Source organism: Anguilla rostrata, chromosome 7 (assembly GCF_018555375.3).
Source record: "Anguilla rostrata isolate EN2019 chromosome 7, ASM1855537v3, whole genome shotgun sequence".
NCBI lineage: Eukaryota > Metazoa > Chordata > Actinopteri > Anguilliformes > Anguillidae > Anguilla > Anguilla rostrata.
The window spans coordinates 1,619,122-1,644,136 of record NC_057939.1 but is presented as its reverse complement, the minus strand read 5'-3'; the positions used below and the strand labels follow the sequence as shown (position 1 = coordinate 1,644,136).

Below are 25,015 nucleotides of genomic sequence, written 5' to 3'. Positions count from 1 at the left end.
TGTTTGGTTGTGTCTGGTTGTTGGTTGTTCATGCCTCTGATCATGTTCCGGCCCTGTGTGTTCCTGCTATGTTCTGTTTCCACGCGCTTTTGGATTTTCTTTGTTCTGTGTTTTGAAGTTTTCCTTTGTGTTTGAAGAGTTGCCCTGCGAGGCCTTTTGTTCCCTTTGTTCCCTTTTTGTTAAGTTAAGTATTTTGTTCTACCCTTTTGGAGTTTGAGTTTTTCCCCCTCCGCATTTGTGTCCTAACCCTCCACTGCACCGTGACACCTGGGATATGCACAAAACAAAGATGCACATGTTATGAGTCTCATATTGTTTTGTTTTTTGTAGGAACATTTTTAAGAACAAAAGCAAGAATAATTCATGAAAAGTTTTGTGAATGAGGCCCAATGTTTCCAAAGAGATTAAATCCACAACCACTTCGATGTAGAAAATAAAATATAAAATGGTTTATTTACGGAGGGGGGAACAGGCGTATAATATTTCCACAGAAGTTGAGAATCATATCTGCATTGTTCACAAAATGATAAAGCTATGAAAAGAGACTAAACTATACAGTAAGAAATTGTTTAGCTCCCAAGACTGCCTATTTTATGGTTTGATAAAAAATGCTCTCAAAGAGACAGTAATACATAGTGAAAAGTCTAAAGAACGGTTAGAAAGGTTACTGGGAAGATAAACATGGTAATTTGATTGTGATAGGTTCCTCATTATTAAACAAGAAAATAAGTCTCACCAGGTCACACAAGCACTTCCTATTTAATTTCCAGGCCACACAGTTGAAATTTAGGTCGCATATGTGAGAAAAACAGTCGCACCTTTGAGCCCTTGTATGTATAAAGGTTTTGGCCCGAACCACCCTCCACATTTCTCTGCCTATAGCCGAAATAAATCATTGCGATTGCAAATCGGCAGCAAACTGAATTATAATCCCCACAACAGGGGATCTACTCTGAATTTTTTTTTTTTTTTTTTTGAGTGTTCTGTGTTTGGAATCATTAGGGGAACGCGGGGCCAAATGTAACACAGACTTTTTAGGCCGATGCAAATATTTCAATGAATATTTCAGGAGATACTGCCGAAAGTCTGTTTTGGGCGCACGCAGGTGATTTTTTTTCCGGAAGTGTTTTTTGGCGACTGTATTGTGTGTGCATGTCAAGGAATCCAAATGTATGTAATCGTAAGCAGTCTTCTACTGACTAACTTTTACTGACTACTGACTAAAACTATTGCATAGTTTTGATATAGCATGCTAGCTTGATAGGATTGCTAGCCAGGCAAAAGTGCAGACACCACCAACCAATCAACAAACAATCAACAGTCATCTCTATAGAACCACTGACAGAGGTCCTCAGGGAGGCTTTTGTTATGTTGAAAATAAAAAATTCAAATTAACAGCCTGTTGTTAGTAGACTATTGATTAACCAATTGATTGGATTTGTTTGACTCAGACCGGATCTTCATAAATGTATTTAACTCACTTTTAACTTTAGGCTACATGGTGACATGTGACATCAACAGATACTGCTGTTTGGATCGAAAAGTCATTAGACGGGAACCGGCTAATAATATACAGCCTTGTGACAGATTTTCACTGATATAGGCAGGCCATGTAAAACATATAAATGTAATCAAAAATGGATTAAAGACTGATTGTATCATATATCATGAAACTGCATAAAATTCCCTTACTTTGTGTTAACTTTGAAAGCTATTAAGACTGTTAGGTGTACCCCGCGCCTCATTAGTTTCTACTCCAATCTCGGGGTTAAATGTAACATTTCACTCTTGGTACTTTCGGTAAGATTGCTAGTGAATGGTATGTCCCAGAAATTTCATTGTGGTGTGTAATCACCAAGGGATGTAGGTTATTTGTATTAAGAAATGATTAATCTATCTTTAGTAATATTTTCAGGATTTAGCCAAATACGAAAACTGTTATTTCCCTGCTCTCTCCTACTTCACTTTTGGCCCTTGTGTCTTTGATTGAGCTTGTTGGTTCAGTAAGAAGCACATGGACATTATCTCATTGGAGGGGCCAGCTTGTGCCATGGGAAAGAAAACAATTGTGCTTAACTGCTCTTTGTAGAGAGAGAATCGATGCAGCATGATATTTGCACACATCCTGCAATTTGCACAACAAATTAAACCACTTGTGACTCCCACAGCCACTGAAAGACATTCAGAGAAATCACGTGATCTATTGGCAGACAGTTCTGCCCCCTCCCTTTCTCATGCATAGAGAGCTACTCCCACAAGTACAGACCTCAGCATATAAAGCCCTCCCTGGAGAAAAGAGCACAACTCCCTCTTATACAGTAAAGTAAACAAATAGTATCACATAGAGGGGAGAGCAGGCACAGCATATTGAGACACTTCTAAAAACTAATTACAGGCCTACTGCAATGCTACAGTGAATACAGAATAATCAGCTCTTCCACTGAGGAGCTCTCCAACCACCCCAGTGACTTCTGCCACAGAGATGGACTTTGATCCCCCAGATTGCTCCAGCTCTGCCAAAAAGAGCTGTCTGTCTGTCAGAGTTTCACTATTCCTGCTAACACCAGCCTGAACAGTGTCCTGCTTTCCCCTCCTGAGGTGCCGAATGGTTTTCCAGAACCACTTTGGGGCCGACCGAAAGTCCTTCTCCAAAGCCTCTCCAAACTCTTCCCATGCTCCGGCTTCTGCCACTGGTGCAGCTGTGGCCTCTTTCGCCTGCCAGTACCTGTCTGCTGAATTAGAGGTTCCCAGTGCCAACCAGCCCCAGAATGCCTCTTTCTTCAGCACCAATGATAGGTGCAAAACAAATACCAGGCCCAGATATTCGTTGTGTGACTGGTTTTGCATGTGCTAAAAGGTTTTGCACGTTTTATAGTCTTACAGCGTTTTATGAGTGAACATATTGGGGGGGAGGCAAACATTTTGAGTATCTTCTCTGGTGATGCTCTGCCAGGCCATTACTGTAGCCATCTTCAGCTCCTGCTTGTTTCAGGGGCTGGTTGCCTTAGAGTTTGTCCTCAGCATTTGAAGTTGAGTGAATGACTTAGCCAGTCAATAATTTTCCAGTTTCAAACTCCATTGTTGCTGTATTTTGGTAACAATGATAATGGTAACCAGAGTAATATCATTCAGGATGGCACAACTGAAGCATAATCATGTCAATGCACATATGGAAGATTGACCTTCTCAGACTGCACATTTGCTTTTCTTCCAACCCCAACCCCTAACACTCCTACCTTCTGTAACAGGTATTTTTCTGGTTTTAAACTTATCTTTTAAGGCTTGATATGTATGTAATCTGTATCTGTTGGGGATCAGCATTTTCATGTTCTTGTTTGCCATAGTTAATTTGCATTAGTGGTTAGCAACTTTATATTACATGGTCTCCAAGGAACACTGCATTTTAGTGATGTCACATAGTGTATGTTCTCCTTTGTCTTGAAATGTTAGTCAGGTGTGGCACTAGTTCTCTATAAATCAGGTGAACTCGCTCATGTATTCCCAAATTTTGACTTGCTGTGAATGAGATCATCAGCTAAATAATGTAAAGGTATTGTAATGTGATGCAATCGGTTTCAACTGTTCCAAGTTCACCTTTTCGTGATATAAACACTTTCGGTTTACTTTTCTTGGAAGGGATTTACAGCTTTTGTTCCATAGCTAGACTACCAAAGAGATAATCATTAACAAGGAGATTACAGCAAGGTCAAATTGATCATGAGAAAAAGAATTAATCTAACAAAGTAAATACAATGAACATGCCTCCCACACTCCCAAACAAAACTAAAATCAATTTTTCAATTTGCTTGCTTATAAAATTGCCTGGCAGTCAATAGTTGTTTCAGTGTCAAAAGCGCCCATCCTGGAGCATCAGTCTGGTGAAAAAGATTCAATTTCACACTTTGCTTTCTTCTTTTGCGGAAAAAACGTTGTTGGATTTTAGAACTGATTTTGCCGGTAAATGAAGCTAAAACCAAACTATTCGTGGCATTGATCAAGAAAGGTCAGGCTAGTACCAGGTTTATAGCCCAGGACCGTGCAGAAATAGGGCTTTACGTCCAGCAATCTGTACTTCTGAAAGATTGCCAGTCCTTTCTTCTTGCTTAGCACAGTTCATCTACATTAGGGGTTTAGTGATGTCACATATATTCTCTTTTCTCATTGTTTGTCACAATGTAGGAAAACAATGTTTTACTACCTTGTAAGTCGTTCTGGATCAGAACATCTGCTAAATACACGTACTGTAATGTAACGGAATTTAATCCTTTTTGATTTTTTTCAAATACAAATTTTTATTTATTTTTAATAAGATTTCTTTGCCTCGTGTAACAAAGGTCAGGATGACGATGAGAAGTATAACTGATCTAACAAAGTTACTTGAGTGAACACATCTGACTAACATGTTTAATAATCTTGCACAAAAATGCAAGATTATTAAACTGAGCTGACAAGTAGACGATTAGAGTCAACCGGGGATTCATCGGTAAGCTCCATTGATTTATATTATAAAAAGAAAAATTGGTAAATGGACTGCATTGATATAGCGCTTTTATCCAAAGCGCTTTACAATTGATGCCTCTCATTCACCCATTCACACACACACTCACACACCAACGGTGAAAGGCTGCCATGCAAGGTACCAATCAGCTCAGTGGGAGCAATTAGGGGTTAGGTGTCTTGCTGAGGGACACATCAATACGCCCAGGGTGGGGGATCAAACCGGCCACCGTCCGACTGCCAGACAACCGCTCTTACCTCCTGAGCTATGTCCCCCCACATTATTGGCTGTCCTTCATCTCCAACCCCTAATGCTTAGAAATTTGGTATATGGTGCCTTGGTTCTTCTTGCTTTAATTGTGTGATGATTGCTCAGAGGGAGGAGGATGGATTGCCCCCAGTGCTGCAGGGAATGTGGGCAGAATGACAAGTTCTGCAGTGAATGCGGCTACAGACTGTGCTCTGCAAGGACACCTGTCACAGGTAAGCCCAACGAGCTAGTTAGCAACCAGGTCCCCTAGCTTCATTTTCAGGTCATCACTTAGCTAGCTAGCATTAGTCCAGCTTGCTAGCTGGTCAAAAGGAGTCTTATAAATTAGCAATTATTTGAAGCTATCATTTACAATTGCTAGCATTAGGAAGTATTTGAAGCCCATTTGAATAGCTGATTATATATTAAGCGGTCATAATGTTTTATATAGCAAGTGTACTTACCGAGATGAAAGACAATGACAGTGCACTTCTAATTGGGGTCAGAACGTCATTAAAAACTACAATTGTTTTGCTGTTTTTGAAAAAGAGATGTTGCTTTTTGATAATGTTTTATGCTTCTAATGAAGACAAAAGTATAAATTAAGATAACATTAAAGTGCATTTTCAACTAGGTTCTAGCGGTGGCTGGGTTTTTGTAAAGGATGGCCTTCATAACTATTTATACCTGTGAGAATCCCTGCAATATTATCTAACAGCATTGATTTAAATTTATTTAAAGATTTACTGCTACCATCATGCTGGTTTTTGGAAACATAATTACGTCTTGTGTAGAAGAATCCTGTATTCCACAGGTTCCCAAAGTGGGGGGTGTGCCCCCTTGGGGAGGGGGGAGATGATGGAAAAAGGCACTGCACAGGATAATGGGGCTTGGGGGGTGGGTTGGGTTAGGTAAATTTTGGGAACCAATACTAATTTTCATCACTAATAAAAATAAGTAAATTTCACTAATTTTGTCACTAATTTCATTAAGTTTGTTGAGACACTTGCATTGTTGATCATCTTAACACTGCATGTGCACATATTATCAAAATATCGCTGGTTTATATTTGGAGACATTCCGAGCCAACGTTTTATCATTTGTAGAGGGACCTGCCTACATTGTGATGGCTGCTGTTCTGTTTTCTCTTTTTTCCCACTGTATTAGACCAACAGGAAGGGCCTGAGCACCCAGTCAGTGAGAGCCACACCCACTCTGATGACCACACCCACCCCAAAGCCACACCCACTCAGATGGCCACGCCCACTCCGAGAGCCAGAGCCCCACCCACTCTGATGACCACACCCACTTCAAGAGCCAAGGCCAACCTGACACTGGCTCTCCTAAAGATGAGGCAGAGGTACACCCTGGCTACGCTATCAGACTTTATTTATGTACAGCATCATTTGTGACTTTCAAAATCACTTTGATTTACTTTAGGATAATAATTCACGGCAGCATCTACAGTTGAATCTCAAGGACAAGAACATGTCAGGGATGGGTATATTGATTAGAATCTCGGGAATTCATGTTGTGCTTGTCAGTTCAGTCAGTTCATTTCATGACACATAACTCTGAGATAACATATCTCAAGGTAAAGGGTCTATTAGCAGACAAAATAGCTCAATAGCTCACAAGCTTTTAAATTTAGGGAGTTAGTTAATCTTTAGACAACCAGGTCTACTGTATGTCAGCAAACTCTGGATTGCAGCACTTGACCCAATAAAACGATTTAGTGGAGCATGGATGAATTTCCGTCTACAAGTAAAAATCTGTATTTGTAAGGCAGCTGGCTAACTACGAATGTTGGGAGCAAGTTACATACCAATTTCAGGTCATTATACAGACTACAGAAACCTTAAACAGCATAAAGGACAATTGCTAGATCATTTTTAGTTTAGGACAGATGCAGGAGGTTCACTAAACTGCAATCATTTTCTCCCATTTAATTAGTTTGCATCCAGTCATTTCACTATTGCTTATTTCAGATGAAACAGCAGAAATAGTAATTCTGCTGAAAATATTGTGTGTGCAGTTTTCAGTGTTTTTTGTGCAGAACAATTTTTCATTAAAATATCAGCATATAATTAGTCACTTATCAATGAAATGAAATTTCCTAAATTGTGGGTAAATGGGGGATGAAAAGGGGGGTAAATGAAAGTCTGATTCACAGGAAACTTTGAAAGAGCAGAAAGAAAAGGAAGAATCACAGACAAGTTTGTTGGAAATTGAAAACCAGCAGAGAGACTCAACACCTGCTGAGCACATCACACCTGGCACACCTGCCCCAGGTACAAAGGAACTGGTTTTAAAATATACAAATAATTTCAGTTTTAATCTAAATCTTCCTTGGACCACTTATACTAGCGAGTATAACTGTGGTCTGTCTCTGAACATCTCTGCAGCAGATTCTGAGCATCAGGAGGAGACCACAGACAACAGATCCAGTCTGTCCCCAGAACCAGCACCACAGAACCCATCCTCATGCCTGGCCCAGTCCCAGCCCTCCTCTGCAGACCCAGCTAAGTCAGACGCAGAGAGTGGTTTAGCAGATACTGACACCACGGACGGGACTTTGAGTAAAGACACCAAAGACACTGCGTGCACTGCACAGGAGGAGGAGGAGGTGAGAGTTCTTACACAAACCCAAGAGCAGGGACCAAACTCTAGTTCTGGAGACCCACAGTGTCTGCGGGTTTAACTCCGGTTCTAGAGGGCCGCAGTGCCTGCAGGTTTAACTCCAGTCCTGGAGGGCCGCAGTGCCTGCAGATTTCACTCCAATCCTGGAGGGCCGCAGTGGCTGCAGTTTTAACTCCAGTTCTGGAGGGCCGCAATGTCTACTGGTTTAACTCCAGTCCTGGAGACCCACAGTGTCTGCAGGTTTAACTCCAGTCCTGGAGGGCCACAGCATATGCAGGTTTAACTCCAGCTCTGGAGGACCACAGTGCCTGCAGGTTTAACTCCAGTCCTGGAGGGCCGCAGAATATGCAGGTTTAACTCCAGCTCTGGAGGGCCACAGTGCCTGCAGGTTTAACTCCAGTTCTGGAGGGCCGCAACATCTGCAGATTTAACTCCAGTCCTGGAGGGCCGCAGGGTCTGCAGTTTTAACTCCAGTCTTGGAGGGCCGCAGTGTCTGCAGGTTAAACTGCAGTCCTGGAGGGCCACAGGGTCTGCAGGTTTAACTCCAGTCTTGAAGGGCCGCAATGTCTACTGGTTTAACTCCAGTCCTGGAGGGCCGCAGCGTCTGCAGGTTTAACTCCATTCCTGGAGGATGAGATGAAGATGAGGCTATGGTAAGTTTCTTAAGAAAGGTTCTCACTAATTATAATCACACTGACAAAGTAAAGGCTTTAATCATTTATTATTCAGGGCATTGTTTATGAAATGTTGATTTGAACATATTTCTTTGTAATTTGTGCATATACTGAAGCTCACATAAGTAGTGCAAAAGTCCAATAAACAAGGACGAAACTGTCCAGACCCACGGCGCAACTTTTATTCTGACTGATGTAGCCAATGGCAATATTTTCACTGGAGACTTGATACCGCCTTATAACTTTAAAGTCCCAAGTCATTTGTAAATGGTTGAAATGGATTTTGAGAAGAGACACTTCATGCTACATTCATGATAACGGCAATGACTGTGCTGTGACGTTTAGGTACCAAACAAGGCTGAATCCTTCTGACGTAATTTACAGTGAAACTATACGCTCAGATCTCCTAGTTTCACTCACGGTTTCCAAGCAGAATCGATAACGGTTCAGAAAATAAATAACGTTAAAAGATTTAATGCAATGTTCTACTGGGAGTTTTGCCGTTTATTGAGGGTGTGACAGAAAATTTAGGTGGCGCTGACTGTAATCAAATGTTTTTCACATTTACCGTTGGTTTGAGAAAGTACCATGCGCAGTACATTTTTCTGGGTTAGTGCTGTGAGATTTTGTTGGCTACGTGAACCTTGTACGGCGATCAGTAAAGGCTAACAGCACAGTAGCAATTACTGCTTGTCACTTGTACCATCACTGTAATGAACAAAAAAAGGCTACAAACTACCTTTTCTATGAGAAATGTGTTGTCGAGCTCATGCCCATACACTGCTGGCGACATTGTAAAGCTCCGTTTTGCCCTCCGTACTATATAGCTAGTATACTACTACTACTACTATATACTACATCCTGACCTCTGTAACGTTATTTGTTGTCCTCCATGTGTCCATACATCTGTATCGGTGGTTGTAGCTGTGTGTCATTAGCTCCTACTGATGCGTGCAGGATAGCAGCCGTACATGCTAACTAGGTTAAAGAAAGTAGGCGATCCATATGCACTATAAACTAGGTTAGCTAAAATAGGCGAAACGTGAACATGTTAGGGTGAGCTAAAGTAACGTTAGGCGATAAAGCTGTGCTTAAAAATGTTGTGCCGTGCCACCTGAACGGCGCAGCTCACCCTAACATGTTCGCATCTCGCCTACTCTGACTAAAGGAAGCACCACCTGCACATGTGTCCTGTTTGGCCTACTCCTACTAAACAAATCACCACCTGCGCATGCGTCCTACTAAACGTTTGTCAAAGGTCGTCCGTTAGTGAGTGAGTGAGTGAGTGAGTGACCACAATTTTCCATACACAGCCCACGGCTCACCATGGGAAAAAACAGCTCCTAAAAATATATGCTAGCATTCATAATTGACTAAAAAGACTTGCATAATATGAATATACTGCATGTGATGATTTTTTTTTTTTTTGAAGGAACCTGAAGAGGAGAGTGTGAGTGCATCTAAAGATGAGATCGTCAGTACAGGTAAAGATCCCCTGGCAAACTGTGTTTTGAAAGCTTGTTTTTTCAGTTCATATCTGGATGGGAGGCGTCTTGGGTCACAGCGTTCCACTTTCCCCTTCCCTCTGCCTCTTAGGAGACCTCACATCCATCAGTCACCTACACAAATACCACAACGCCATCACCTTGACCATTGCAAAAAAGACTATATTGCTCAACTGGAAATACAGGCACAAAATAACATCACAATGGCTCAATTTGTTAACAGAACATCTCTCAATGGAACAAATCACCGCATCTAACAAAAATCAAATATCTAAATTTCATGACATCTGGGCCCCCTTCCTGAAAACTCTGAATCTGCCAATGAACTAAGACCTCAATTTATTTTTTAATTTAATTATTATTATTATTATTATTATTATTATTGCATATTCATGTTGTACATCAGTACCTGTTTAGATTAATTATAAACCTAGAGTCTGTCTGTCTGCATGTCTGTCTGTCTGCCTGGCTGTCTGTCTGTTTTGTCTTGACTAACACTATGTAGTGGCGGGTGGGGTCGGGGGGGGACTGGGAGGAACTGGGGAACGTAATTTCTGTTTTCGTTTTTTTGTATATACACTTTGTCATTGTTCTAGAGTGATGACACCAAATAAATAAAGAAAATAGATATTTAAAAAAAAACAGTCTAAAGTGTGGATCTAATAAAATTCTCTCTGGAGGAGAATTCTGTTAGTGTCGCCACCTCTGGCAGGAATGTTAATTTTCTCAATGCCAAAAAAAGCGCAGAATTTGTTAAAATGAAAAATTTGTTAAAATGAACGGCTACTGGGTAATCGTGATCATTGCGCCTGATGCTACTCTTATGTTCGCTTATCCGTTGCTTCAAACATCTCGTGGATTTACCCACATAGTAGAGGTCACAAGGCCACTGGATAGTGTAAATTATATTTTTAGTATGGCACATAATGACGCCTTTTATGGGGATCCGTTTACCAGACCTGGGGTGACAAAAATCTAACGTTTTAAAGGTGTTATGACATTGGGCGCAGTTGCCACACAGGTAATTACCATCCCTCAAATTTTACTGTACAAAGAAAATTTCCACTTGTGGACAATAAAGTCTGAAGTCTGAAGGGATAGCAAGGATTCGGTATGCCATTCGATATGATCTGTAGTGTTTTTCAGGTGTACAACTGTAAATATCCGAGACTTTTCTTGCAACATATGTTTGCAGGCTAAAAGAGATTACAGCTCTGACTGAAACCTCCCTCTTCGTTCTCTGAAATAGAGCCATGTGCCCCTGGGAGGGTGGAAGCCACGGATGTGCAGAGCAGGTCAGTGACTCTGTGCTGGGAAAGACCGGTCAGCATGGAGGGAGTTTCTCATGAGATCCACATCGCCTACAGCTGTGAGGGAGAAGAGCCCAGATTACAGATATGTGCCCCCAACACCACCACAGCTGTCTTTACTGATCTGAGACCTGGGGTGGAATATACTTTCAACCTCACTGCAGTCCTTCCAAACGGCATCTGCAGCAAGACCAGCTCAACATGCATACAAACAAGTCAGTGACAAAAATATATTCATTTGAGGATGCATATTTAATATTTATACTTGACATTTTAAACCTCATAAAAATACGCTGAATTGTTCAGGTCTTTTTTGTAAGCATTACATTCACATCTATTATTAGTCATTTTATTTGTGTGTCACTGTACAGAAATGTAATAATGAAATTCAATTTATTTCCCCAATGACAGAAACAAGTCTGGATGAACTGGTGACTGACTTGGGACTGGAACACCACCTGAAGAACAAGCTGACTCTGAGCAAGGTGCTGGAGATTGATGGAGAGACTTTATCAGATGAAAGCATCCAGTCTCTGAAATCTCTGCCATGGTGTTTCCTGAGGAAGTTGATGATGGTGAATGTGGCTGCTAGGAACGTTAGGTGCACCTCAAAACAGGACATGACTTCCCAAAACCTGGACAGCTTAATGGACACCGTGGACAATCCACAGGACCACAACAATATAGTCAACCCCCTGGACCTCATAACTGCTGTGTTTCTTTGCTCAGATGGCTTTCTCCAGCAGGAGATGGTTTTGAAAATGTCCATGTGCCAGTTCTCTGTGCCTCTGCTGCTTCCTGAATGTGATACACAGCAGTGCACTTTAATGCTCTGGGCCATGAGGGATATTGTGAAAAAGTACAAGCCGCACTCTTTGAGAGACCCAAATGGGTTTGTGGAGGAGAGCATTGTTCTCTCTGAGCTCCCCATGATCTCTTTCGTGAGGCTGGGAGACAGCAACTTGTCCAAGTCTCACATTCTGAACCAGCTTCTCAGTAGCCCTCAGGAGCACCACGAAACCTTTGTTCACAGAAACATGGAGTGCGGTAACACCCCAAGGAGGATTTCCAATGGGCTGGTGGAGATCAGCTGGTATCTGCCCAGTGGAAACAGAAGCATTGACATCTTCTCTGAGCCACTGGCTATAGCTAACCTCCGTGGGGACCTCAGTGACTTTAAAACTCAGTATGCTTTCCTCTGCCGCACCTCTGCTGCCATATTTGTGTTCTGTGATGATTTTGGGTTTGATTACCAAATTCTGGACTCCAGGAAACTTCAGGTTCCTTGGTACTTGATCAGCAATTCACAGAGCAAGAACTTCAATAAGGATGACTTAAAGAGGTGTATTTCTGAGCTAAAACCCAGTAACATCATTATAACGTGTTCGCAGATGAACGATGCAGAATTCACCAAACACCTGCGTGTGGCTATCAGTAGCATTTTAAAGGGAAACATGCTCAAAAAGAGTGTTGACGGGATGTCTGCTGTTGCCCATGAGCTTGGAATCCATGTTGATGAAGATTATGTCGACTGTCAGAGGGGCAAGCAGAAGGCTAATGAAATCACAAAAAGGATTTCTGTTATACCAAGCTTCAAGGAGAAAGAGCTGCCCTTGCAAGGATCTGCATGGAAACAGCTGGCCAAACTGGAGAAGGAAGAGTGCAGGATGAAAAATGCTGGGGAGAAAAATATAGAAGTTTACAGGAATGAGCTTGCAGATCAGAAGCAGCAGCTCAGAGCACAGCAGAGTGCTCACAACATCTCAGAGTCTATGTCCCGTTTCATCTCCGCGATGTCTGGTTCCACAGAAGAGCGCAAGTATTTCCTCAAGTGGATGAGGATCAACCTGGACAACCTGTCACGCAAAAGCCTTCCACGCCTTCGAGCGGAGTACAAGAAACAGTGTCAGAATTCTGAGGAAAACAACAAGCTTATTGTACAGTTGGACCAGGAGATCTCCAGTTCGTCTCTGGGGACAGAGCACTTCTTGCGGGAAATGGGTCAGCTGTACGAATCGGCCTGCTCACTCCCCAAAGACCCCACCCCTGAAATTCAGCGCCTGCCACGTCTTTGTGCTGAGCTGCTGCAGGAAGGCTTTCCTCTGGAGCTGGTGGATGGAGATGCATCCAACATTCCTCTGCAGTGGGTGACTCAGGTTCTGAAGGAACTCCATCAACTAACACAGTGTAAAGGAAAGATCCGGGTGGTGACTGTACTGGGGGTGCAGAGCACTGGGAAGTCCACCCTCCTGAACACCATGTTCGGGGTCCAGTTTGCTGTCAGTAGTGGCAGGTGCACGAGAGGGGCCTTCATGCTCCTCATCAGAGTGAAAGAGGATTTTAAGGAGCAGCTTGGTTGTGATTACATCATGGTTATTGACACTGAAGGTCTGAAGTCACCAGAGTTGGCCCAGTTGGATGACAGTTATGAGCATGATAATGAACTGGCCACTGTGGTGGTGGGGCTGAGTGACATCACAGTCATCAACATCGCCATGGAGAACTGCACAGAGATGAAGGACATCCTGCAAATTGTGGTGCACGCCTTCCTGCGCATGAAAGAAGTTGGGAGAAAACCCTGCTGTCAGTTTGTGCACCAGAATGTACCAGACATCTCTGCTCATGAAAATAACATGAGAGACAGGAATATTCTGCTGAAGCAGCTGAATGAGATGACCCAAGCAGCAGCTAAGATGGAAAAGAAGGGAAACAACAAACAATTTACTGATGTCATGGAGTACGATCCAGAGAGAAACACCTGGTACATCTCTGGGCTCTGGCATGGCATCCCTCCCATGGCACCGGTGAATGCTGGCTACAGTGAGTCTGTGAATCTGTTCAAGAGGAGTGTGTTGGAGCATTTTAAAGAACATAAATCTGGAAAGAGCTCACCACACACAATCAATGAGTTCCTTGAAAGGACCAAGAGTTTGTGGAACGCAGTGAAGTATGAGAACTTCATATTTAGTTTCCGCAACAGCCTGGTGGCTGATGCTTATACTCAGCTTTGCACTGAGTTCAACAAATGGGAGTGGGCCTTCAGGAAGAGCATGTACTCCTGGTTAATGGAAGCTGAGACAAAGGTGTCAAACTTTGATTCAGTGGCAGCACAGAGTCAGCCATCCACCAATGTGGCTGACTTACTGCGCAGCCTGAAATATGAGGCCTCCCTAGAACTCAATAAAAATGAAAAGGTCATTTTGGATAAGCTCATGGATTTTTATGATAGACCAGAGGGACATGTACATTTAGTACAGAAGTACAAGGAGGAATTCATATGCTCAGCAAAAACCATCCGGAAGGAGACAGAGAACTCTATAAAAAACACGCTTGAGGCAGCTGTGGAGATTAGAAAGGGTATGTTCAGGTTAGAGAGCATCAAGAAAAATCATACAGCCACAATGGAGCAGAAAGTCCTGGACCTGGTTGAGAAATGCAGGAAAGGGAAAGTTCTGTCCGAAACGCATCTGGAGGCCGAATTTGAGAAGATGTGGAATGAGACTGTGAAAGAACTGCAGTTCTGTGGCCTGGAAAAACGAGATATTGTCCAAGATATCCAACACCAGCTGTGGGTTAACTTAGATAGAGAAGGCAGCTCAGTACATGAAATTCTGTCCAAAGTGGGCAACTTATCTGAATATGGATTTGAGCCATTCGAAGTGAAGAGTCAAGGAATGATTAGAATAGTGTTGAACCATTTTAAGTTTAAAGGTGACCAGAAGATAAAGTCACAAAAGATGGCTGATCACATCATTGAGTGCAGCAGGGAGTTTGTTGAGGAGAAAGTGAGAACAAGGTCTGATTACCATAACACATACATGATTGGCTTGTTTCATATGATAGATGAAAACCTGGACAGGAAAAAGGATCTGGGAACAAGTGCTGAGTTTCAGGCCAAATTGAAGATCCACATCTGTGGACATGCAGCACGGGAGTTTGAAAAAATGCATTTGGATTTTATCCGTGCAAATGATCCCCGTCACTGTCTGGAGCAGTTCAAGGAACAGTACTGCACTGACTTTAAGGACCTGTTCCATAAAAGAGACCAGTGTCAGAAGAAAGCAGAGGAGTTCACCTTCAAGTGCCTTGCACCTGCGGTGAAGGAATACATCACCAAGTCTCTGGGCCCTGACCTTGTGGATGAAGTGCTGACAGGGCAAAAAGGCATTGATTTCAGCACTCGATCCTTTTTCCAGTTCTCAATCCTCAAGCAGCTGCTTTCAGATGATGACTTCAAGAAATTTGCGAATTACATAACAAACTACGAGAGCTTTGTGCAGAACTGCATATTTGAGCAGATGGTACAGCAGTTCACAGAGGGAGGTTGTCTCAGGAACATTGAGATTAAGCATCAGAAGGTGGTGGTTCAACGATTAAAGGAAGCCATTAATAATGCAGAGAGGAAGACCAATGACAGAGTGACAGAAAGGGGTGAGGAGGACCAGAACATTCAGCAGTTCATTCAGGATATCTGTAGTGACCTACAGGAGCTCATCATTCCCAAAGACCCCCTTGACGTGGTCCTGGCCTTAAACACTGCCAAGCCAGAAGACTTTTCCCAGTGTCTGAAGAGGCTTGTGGATGAAATGGAGCAGTCCATTACTGCAGAGTTTCAGAGGGGTGGGGATGTGAGGGCCAGGCTGACCTCACTGCCCTTTCAGCCACAGAAGGAGCTGTTTAACAGGGTGTTTGGCTGTGGGAGGCAGTGTCCCTTCTGCATGACCCCGTGTGAAGCAGGTGGCAAATACCACACAGAGCACTTTGCCTCCATTCACCGTCCTCAGGGGATCGGGGAATACAGATTTGTGGACTCCGGTATATTAATGTGTGAGGTCTGCTGCACCAGTGTTGCCAGTGAGAGAAAATTCAGATCAAGTGAAACAAAGTGGGAATATCATCTATACAAGAACTATCAGAGCATTTACCCTGACTGGCGCATCCAACCTGACACCAGCATCCAGGCCTCAGACTACTGGAAGTACGTCTTCAACAAGTTTAACGAGAAGTTTGCCAAAGAATATGACGCTATGCCAGCTGACATTCCCCACGTTTGGAGAGATATAACCCAGGACCAAGCCATGGAAAGCCTGGAGGAATCCTTCCAGATGAAAACAGAAGGAGATTAAATTAAATGGATTATATGGCCCCTGTGTCAGTCAGGTTGAAAATTTATTTTCTGAGTGGCATTAATTCTACTCACACATATCATGGCTAATCGCAAAAAGTGCCCCAACCAAGTTTAATCCTATGCAAGAAAGGGCCATAGGTTAAAAATAAAAATAAAAAACATTTAAAAAAGGGAGCATTAAATTGAATCATCACTGATGTTAAGAAAGAGAGAGATCACTGATACATACATTACTGCATTTATACATATAAAACCACATACATGCTAACATAGGATGTTACTTCTATCATAATCTATGCAGCTTTTATCTTATATACACACTGTCTGAGTTAGCATGGCTGAGCTTTGTTAATTATTCCATTGCTTGGATGCATAATCAGGGATGGTAACTAGGCTGAGATATTTTAAGTTTGTTTAATTTTGTGACCTTCTCTATATCAGAAAGAATACCTTTAACGAAAATACAAATTACATTTTATGTTTTATTCTATGCTTCCTATAATTAATATTTTCTATTAATAAAGCACATAACCTTTATGTATTATTGATAATATTACCAGCTCTTCATCACTGCTTGCTTAGCTGTTTGAAGTCATACATTATTAAGTGCCTTAATAATCTGTTTACACAATAGCATAGCTTTCATTCATTCATATTCTTCAAATAGTTTCAACACATGGTTTCTTGTTACGATGTTTAATAGTTGTTATCACTTTATGAGCCTTTGTTATCACTTTAAAAGCCTTAATATAGAAATTCACTGTTCCTGAAAAAAAGAAAATTGACCTTTGAGGCCCAAAGATGCCATCCATCAACCCACGATCTATACCTGCTTATCCTGGTCAGGGACGCAGGGGCTGCTGGAGCCTATCCCAGCATGCATTGGGAGAGAGGCAGGAATACACCCTGGACAGATCGCCACATACACCATCCACTCATACCTATGGGCAATTTAGAGTCTCCAGTTAGCCTGCTGACATGTCTTTGGACTGTGGGAGGACATGCAAACTCCACACAGAAAGGCCCAGGGATTCAAACCTAGGACTGCACCACTGTGCCACCCTTATAGCTTTTGTGATGACTGTTTATTTTTCTTTTTTAGAACGCTGGATTTAAAATTTGTTTTGCTTCTTTGCACTTTGTAAAATTGATGTATTTCACCACATGTTTGAGCATTTATTGCTTGCACAAATGGCATAATCAAAATAAATGTTTAATTTCATCTGGACTTGATGAACAGTCCCTTATTTTCTTCACTGCCTGAACAACTGAGCTGCCTGAAGACAATGGCAGTATCTCCATTCTACCACTAGATGACAGTAAATCCATTTAACATCACATCATTGCTGCTGGCTTTACCTTCTGTCTCAGGTAGCTAAAAATACACAATTTACACTTGTGCCCAATGTAATTACCTGCACTGGGGGAAAAAACCTTTCCATGTTTATCAATGAAAGGGGCATGAAGATGAAAGCTTGAACCTTCTAGTCTTACAATCAACCAGGATTTACATCAGGACTCAGTCACTGGAGTCTGTCCACATTGAGTCAGAGACAGAGTGTGCTGGACCAGGGCTCAACACATTATGGGGGCAGGAGGTAGTTGAGTCATTCTGAAGAGATCAGCACTATTTACAAGAAACCAGATCCAATGAACTCAAACAGAGAATGCAGTAAATTTGCCACCCAGCACATTTAATATGCAACATTGCAACAGAGAATTCTGTAAATCTACCACACACCAACCAACAGCTTACCACTGTGCCAACCACAGCATTCTAAAACACCTGACTGGAGCCTGCCCTGTGCATTGGGCAGGAATACACCCTGGACAGGTCCCCACTCTATCACACACATACCATTCACTCACACACTCATACCTAGGGGCCATTTAGGCTCTCCAGTTAACCTAAGCAGCATGTGTTCGGACTGTGGGAGGAAACCGGAGTACCCAGGAGTTTCTCTTTTAAGGGCTTGCTACATATGTAATCAGTATGTGTTAAATATCAGCATTTTTCGTTCTTGCTTGCCATAGTTAATTTGCATTAGTGGTTAAAAAAATTATATTGCATAGCCTCTAAGGATGTCTGCAATATGTTCTTATATTTTTTAGATACTGAAACGTTGAAACAACGTCGCGATATCAATGTTGACAGCTTTCAAAACAGAAACAAAATTTAACAGTGATTCAACCTTGATCCAGGACATCCACGACGTTGATTCACCCGTGAATAAACGTTGAAATTCCGGCTCGGTTTGGTGATATAAACACTTTCGGTTTAGTTTTCCTGGAAGAGCTTTTGTTCCACAGCTAGACTTCCCAAGAGTTTATCATTAACGAAGATATTTCAATAATATTTATTGGCCTTATATAGCAAAGTTTTTGCTTTTTGGGAGAGTTTGAATGGGCTGCTTTGCCTATATGAAGCAAGGTCTGGTTGACAATGAGAACTAGAAGTAATCTAACAAAGTAAATACAGTGAACACACACCCTTTCCCCCTAAACGAAACTTTGCTTGCATATAAAATTGCCTGGCAGTCAATCGTTGTTACAGTGTCAAACGCGCCCGGTTTGGAGCAACTGAAAAAGATTCCGATTTTACATTCCTATTTCGCTTCCTTCTTATGCAGAAAAACTTTGTGGATTAATTTTAGAATCGATTTTTCAGGTAAGTGAAGAAAAAGCGTTGCTAGCACCAGGTTTATCGCTATGGATCGTGCAGGAATATGGTTTGCTACGTAGGCTATATAATCGGTTTGAGTTAAGGATTAGCTATTCGTTTTTTCTTGCTTAGTATAGTTCATTTGGGTTTAGTGATGTCATATTCTCTTTTCTATTGACATGTTGTTAGTCACGTCTGACACAATTACTTAATAAATCAAGTTGAACTTATTAATGTTTTCCTGCATTCTAATTCGTTCTGAATGAGAGCATCTGCTAAATAAATGTAATGTAATGTAATCCTTTTCAACTGTCCACTCCCAAGATTACCCTTTGGTGACATAAACACTTTCGGTTTACTTCTCCTGGAAGAGATTCACAGCTTTTGTTCCACAACTAGACTACTCAAGAGATAATCGTGAAAATATCTTATTGAGATTTCAATAAGATGTATTGGCCTGATATAGCAAAGTTCATGTTGACAATGAGAAGTAGAATTGATCTACAGGTAACAATCACTTGTGAAGTGAACACTTTTGAATCCTTCATGCATCTGACTAAAATGACCATTGTTTATTCACAAAAATACAAGACAATTCAACTAAGCTAAAAACCTATTTCAGTCGTATGAGATTAATCTGCCAACTCGATTTATATTTTAAAATAAGTGAAGAAAAGCAAATTCTTGGCTGTCCTTCATCTCCAACCCCTAACTCTTCTAAATGTTGTAAAAGGTGCTTTGACTGTGCTGTAATTGTATGATGTTTGCCTAGATTGAGGCAGGTGGATTTCTCCCAGTGCTGCAGTGAATGCAGCTCCAAATTGCTCTGCAAGGACACCTGTCACAGGTAAGGATAGCAAGCTAGCACCCAGGTCCCCTAGTGTCCTTGAGCAAGACACCTAACCCCTAACTGCTCTGGCGAATGAGAGGCATCAATTGTAAAGCGCTTTGGATAAAAGCGCTATATAAATGCAGTCCATTTACCATTTACCATCTTAGCTCATGGTCTGAAGTGCATGGCAAAAGTGCATTTAGTGCATGGTCAAATCCACTTTTAATAATTGTGAATAATCTGAGTGCAAATTAAGGTGCAGGATTCAAATGGGCTGAACTTAGTCTCTTAATTAAAGCTGTGTCTTGGCCATAACATGCAATAAACCAGTCCCTTTAAAAGCCACCTGCTTTTCCACCTTGGCAGATTGCTAATATAATGGAGGATTTAGCAAGACTTTGAAAAGACAGATGAAACGAACCTGCTCATGCGCAAGGCTAAAGTGTGAGAGCACAGAATATATTAAAATATCCTAAAATTTTTGTAGACAATTTAAATTGAGAGTTTTGGAAAGACCTTTAGAGCCGGTGTTTTATCGTGTGTAGAGGGATCTTCCTACATTGTGATGGCTGCCATTCTGTTTGCTTTATTGTCCCTCTGTATTAGACTCTGACTGGCAGGAAGTGCCTGAGCACCCAATCAGCAAGAGCCACACCCACTCTCCCACTCTGATAACCACACCCACTCCCAAAGCCACACTCACTCTGATGGTCACACAAACTCCCAGAGCCAGGGCCCCACCCCTGACACTCACCCTCCAAAAGATGACTCAGAGGTACACCCTGGGTAATCAGTCAGTCTTTATTTCTGTGCAGCATCAGTTACACACTTTTGAAAATCACTTTGAATTACTCGAGGTGAGTCAATAATTCACTGCAGCAGCTACAGTGGAATCTCAGGGACATGAACATGTCAGAGATGGATATATTGATTGAAATCATGTGAATAAATGCTGTGATTACAATGAAGGGGGATTCATTTAATTTCAGGATACACAGATCTAAGATGACACTTCAAAAAATAAAGTGTGTACTAGCACACAGAATAGCTCAGTAACTCACACACTTTTTTAATCTGATCAGTGAGCAAACTTTAGACAACCCGCTCTGGAAATATTCCCAGGGTTAACGTACCAGTATTTGTAAGCCTGCTGGCTGTCTACCAATGTTGAATAAAGTTGGCTGCCAATTTCAAGGATGTTAAGAAAATCATACCTAGCTTGTTATAGATGCAGCTAGTTTGCTGAACTGCATTCATTCATTTTCCACCATTTGATTAGTTTACTTGTTCAGTCATTCCTTATTGCTTATTTTAGATTAAATAGTTTTCTAGTAGAACTATTCGTGCTGAAACGATGTTTGTGTGCAATATCAGAATGCAGTGTCAATTCACAATTAAATGAAATTTCCCAAACTGTGGGTAAAAGGGGGTAAATAAAAGTCTGATTTACAGGAAACTTTGAAATATTAGAAAGAAAAGGACGAATCACAAACAAGTCTGTTGGAATCTGAAAACCAGCAGAGACACACAACAGCTCCTGAGCACATCACACCTGGCACACCTACCCCAGGTACAAAGGAACTGGTTTTCAAACCATATACAAATAATCTCACTTTTAATCTAAATTTGACTTTGGGTGGATGATTAAGGTTTGGGTGGATGATTAAGCTTGCTCCTCTTATACCAGGGCGTGTGACTGTGGTCTGTCTCTGAACATCTCTGCTGCAGATTCTGAGTATCAGGAGGGGACCACAGACAACAGATCCAGTCTGGGCCCAGAACCAGCACCAGAGAACCCATCCTCATGCCTGGCCCAGTCCCAGCCCTCCTCTGAAAACCCAGTCAACCCACCTAAGTCAGACGCAAAGAGTGGTTTAGCGGATACTGACACCATGGATGGGACTTTGTGTACTGCGCAGGAGGAAGAGGTGAGAGTTCTTCCACCAACTCCAGAGCAGGGACAAAACTCCAGTCCTGGAGGGATGCAATGGCTGCAGGTTTAACTCCAGTCCTGGAGGGCTGCAGTGTCTGCAGGTTTACCTCCAGTCCTGGAGGGCCGCAGTGTCTGCAGGTTTAATTCCAGTCCTGAAGGACCTTCTTAGGCAAATGCTTATTTAAGTTTTACTTAAATTAGGCAAATAAGTGCTTAAATACACCAAAAACCAAACATTGCAGCCCTCCAATACTTACTAAGGTAAGTTTTCCAAGGAAGGTTCTCACTGTTGATAATCACTCTGACGAAGTTTCTGCCGCGTTTCCACCGCAGGAACTTTACCCCGGAACTAGGAACCTTTTGAGGAACTCAGTGCGTTTCCACCGCAGGAACTAGGGTCTAAATGTAGCTTTATTTTACCCCCAAAAAAGTTCCTGCTCGGGGGGTAGTACTTTCCAAAAGTACCGGTACCTTTGGGGTGGGGAGCAAGTGCTGAAAATTTCTGATTGGTCGACTACTTGCAGTGTTATTTGTTTTATTTCAACTGGCATGTTTAAAAATCTGCAGCCGCAAACCGATTTATTTTCATAATAACTTCAAATCAAACTTGTATGTTATGCGGCGCAGTAGCCTAGTTTTGGTTATAGCCTGCCAACGTCTTGGAATTATAACGTGTGCTCTTCTGTTCTTTTCTTGCTTTAGTATTCGTTTTATAAAATGCTAAGCATTCGTGCTGGGACAGCATATTACGTACCAAAACATTCAAACGGATTAATTAGGTTGCTGAATATTTTCTTCCGGATTTTCTTTGTTAGCCCGTTGTATTTGACTCAAAACGTTTGATACAGTTGTGTGAGGTATGCGGTAGTTCTGCGTAATTCACATTGGTGATACAGTAAAAGCAAACTGGAAATCACCTTCCGCACTTTTTGTCAGGGTAAAATAACAGGTTAATTCTAGTAATCGTCCCTTTAGCTTTTTCAGACTGCCGTAATTTTACTCTGCCATTCTTCAATTCCACAAAACGACCAGGAAGACTATGGACTAATTTATGGTGCATGGTCCGCATCTGGAGGGCACACTTCGCTGCTCAGCTAGCAGTAACTTCAAAGGAAAGCAAACGGTGGCTGTACCACTGCTAATTTAAATTTTCACGCAAGTCCGAGTTTTCGTTCTATTCTTGTCATTTTGCGATTAGCCTATATGGAATTGACGATGAGAAAGTAATCAAACAGCAAATTGTTTACAACGTGTGCATGTTTTCTGCTGTTGTTGCCAGTTATATTGGAAATGTGAATGCATTCTGTCGCCTCGGATGTCAAGACATGAAAGTGAATGTTCGCATAAAAACATAATGAATGTGTTTCAGAGGATATATAAAACAGTTACAATCTGTGTCACGGTACGGGTGCTGGGACCCAGGCGCAGAGTGGGAAAAAACCACGAAACTCAAAAAGGGGAAAATTAACAAAGACTTTACTAACAGGCAAACAAACAGGGAACAAACAAGGCCACAATGGGCAAAACCACAAACTCAAAAAATATCTAAAAGCAGAAAACAAGGGGGACTCACAAATACAGGCAGGGCAGAACACGGTCAGGGCAGAACACAGGCAGGCAGAACACAAGGGTAATTCAAACAAACACAAACAGGTCACAAACACAGGCAGGTACATACGGTCGGCGCAAACATACGTAGGAAACAAACACAGGAACAAAGGAAATGCAGAAACTCCAAAAAACACTAGAAAACCAAGACATGGGCAGGAACACATGGGGCAGAGGCTTACGCACAAACAATCTGACATAACCACAAGGAACCAGCACCTGAGTCAAGGGAGGGGGAAACTTAAATAGACAGGGGTAACAAGACACAGGTGAACTCAAAAAACAATCAAACCATAAGGAGGGGATAAGACAGGTGGGAACAATGATGGGATAACGAGACAATGAAACAATCATACAATTAACAGGGGGGGAGCAGGACACAAAACAGAAGTGCCGCCATCTGGCGGCCCAACAGGGGAAACACAGACAGGAAAACAGGACCATGACAATCTGACTATTGGCCTGTTATATCCTATTTGTTGCATAACAACGGTCCAAGTTCAACGACCAACGACAGTTTTGCTTGACAACGGTAAAATATGCCCAAACGGCTGCAGAAGAATATTTCAATTCCAGGTGATTAAATCGATAAAAAATCAATAAATACAAAAGTAACCATATATAGTCATTGTTGGTAACCCGTTGTATATAAGTGGAATAAACCCCTCCGGGCTGTCACAGCAACGTCGCTTTTTCATACGTCAGTGGGCTAATTTGCCTAATCTTCGCGGGACTTTAGACCGCGGTGGAAACGCAGACAACAATGGGCTGAAGGAACCTTTTTGTTCCTGGAAAAGTAGTTCCGGGTACTTTTGGTGGAAACGCAGCTATATTTGATAATAAATTGTGCGTGTCCTGAAATTCACAGCAGTGCTATATATAATAATAAGTAATATATAAGCTATTGAGTAAGAAGACTTGCAAAATATGAATATACTGCCTGTGGTGTTTTTTCATTGAAGGAAACTGAAGACTCAAAGGAGGTTGTGAGTGTGTCTAAAGATAAGACCGTCAGTAAAGGTGAGGACCCCATGAAGAGACACCTGGCTAACTGTGTTTTAATAGCTGTGTGTTTTGAAATCTGTGTTTTTGGTTCACACTTGTATTGGAGTCCTCCTGGGAAAACCAAGTTGCTGCTGGAAGAGGTGTTGTTGGGGCAGTAGGGGACACTCTTCCCTCTGGTCTAAACAGAAACCCAGTGTCCCAGCACAGTTTGGGAGAAGGGGTCCTGGTCCTGGCCAAATCCCCAAAAATAAACTAACTCGCTACATCTGACCACTAATCATCCCCTATATCTGATTGGCTGTAGAATACCTTACATTTTCCAACCACTTTAATTCCCCAGGTTGCCACAGTAGAAGAGAATTGAATTTTGGTGACCTGCCTAGTGAAGGTGGGGGGCTAGTGCTATAACAGCAGTGCCTTCTACGACGAGTCCACGATAAACTTAATGAAAGAGTATATTGTCTGTTACCTTTTATTAAAAGCAGCCTGACATGATAAAATATGGAATGAAAATGTTTTTGGTGTGTAAAATAAACTGGTAAAGCATGTTTCTACTGTATTGGCCTGGGAGCAAATCCTGACCATGCCTGTGCTATCGGAGGCCGGTAGCCCCACAGGTGCATTAATGGCCGTAGTGTCACTCAGAGTTAGGGAAGATGCAGTCTGCCTGGACCAGCTGTGCTTTTCAGTGTGCCAGTGTCTGGTAGGAATTTTGTAACAAAAATGATGGTGTTTAAAATAAAGATAATAAACAGGAGCTCTATTTGATGTTTTTATAAAATGACCGGTCGGAAGAAGTACAGGTACAGTCTTCCAAGACATAAAGTCCAACACGTGAGTTTTTATAGTTTTCAGAGACAAAGAACTGTTGTTCCAGCCAATTAGATTCGTTCAATCACCATATTCAAAAATTCCATTTGTGGCCAATCACGTGCTAGGATCAGGGAGTCCATACCAACACTAACCATGTG

At 41.9% G+C, this 25,015-nt stretch overlaps 2 protein-coding genes across 2 annotated transcripts in view; both read left to right on the top strand.

Annotated features, from left to right (window-relative positions):
• LOC135258439 (interferon-induced very large GTPase 1-like) overlaps window positions 1–25,015 on the top strand; it is a 465,270-nt gene that overhangs the window by 432,522 nt on the left and 7,733 nt on the right. The window contains exon 22 of the mRNA XM_064341833.1: window positions 24,002–24,059. Coding sequence (XP_064197903.1) covers window positions 24,002–24,059 — 58 coding nt within the window. The remainder of the gene's footprint in view (window positions 1–24,001; window positions 24,060–25,015) is intronic.
• LOC135258448 (interferon-induced very large GTPase 1-like) lies at window positions 11,426–17,230 on the top strand. The gene has a single exon (XM_064341839.1). The coding sequence runs from the start codon at window positions 11,446–11,448 to the stop codon at window positions 16,000–16,002; it is 4,557 nt and encodes a 1,518-aa protein (XP_064197909.1). The 5' UTR covers window positions 11,426–11,445; the 3' UTR covers window positions 16,003–17,230.

Coding starts and splice junctions, on each gene's coding strand:
- LOC135258448 (XM_064341839.1), top strand. CDS start 11,446: ATGATGGTGAATGTGGCTGCTAGGAACGTTAGGTGCACCTCAAAACAG.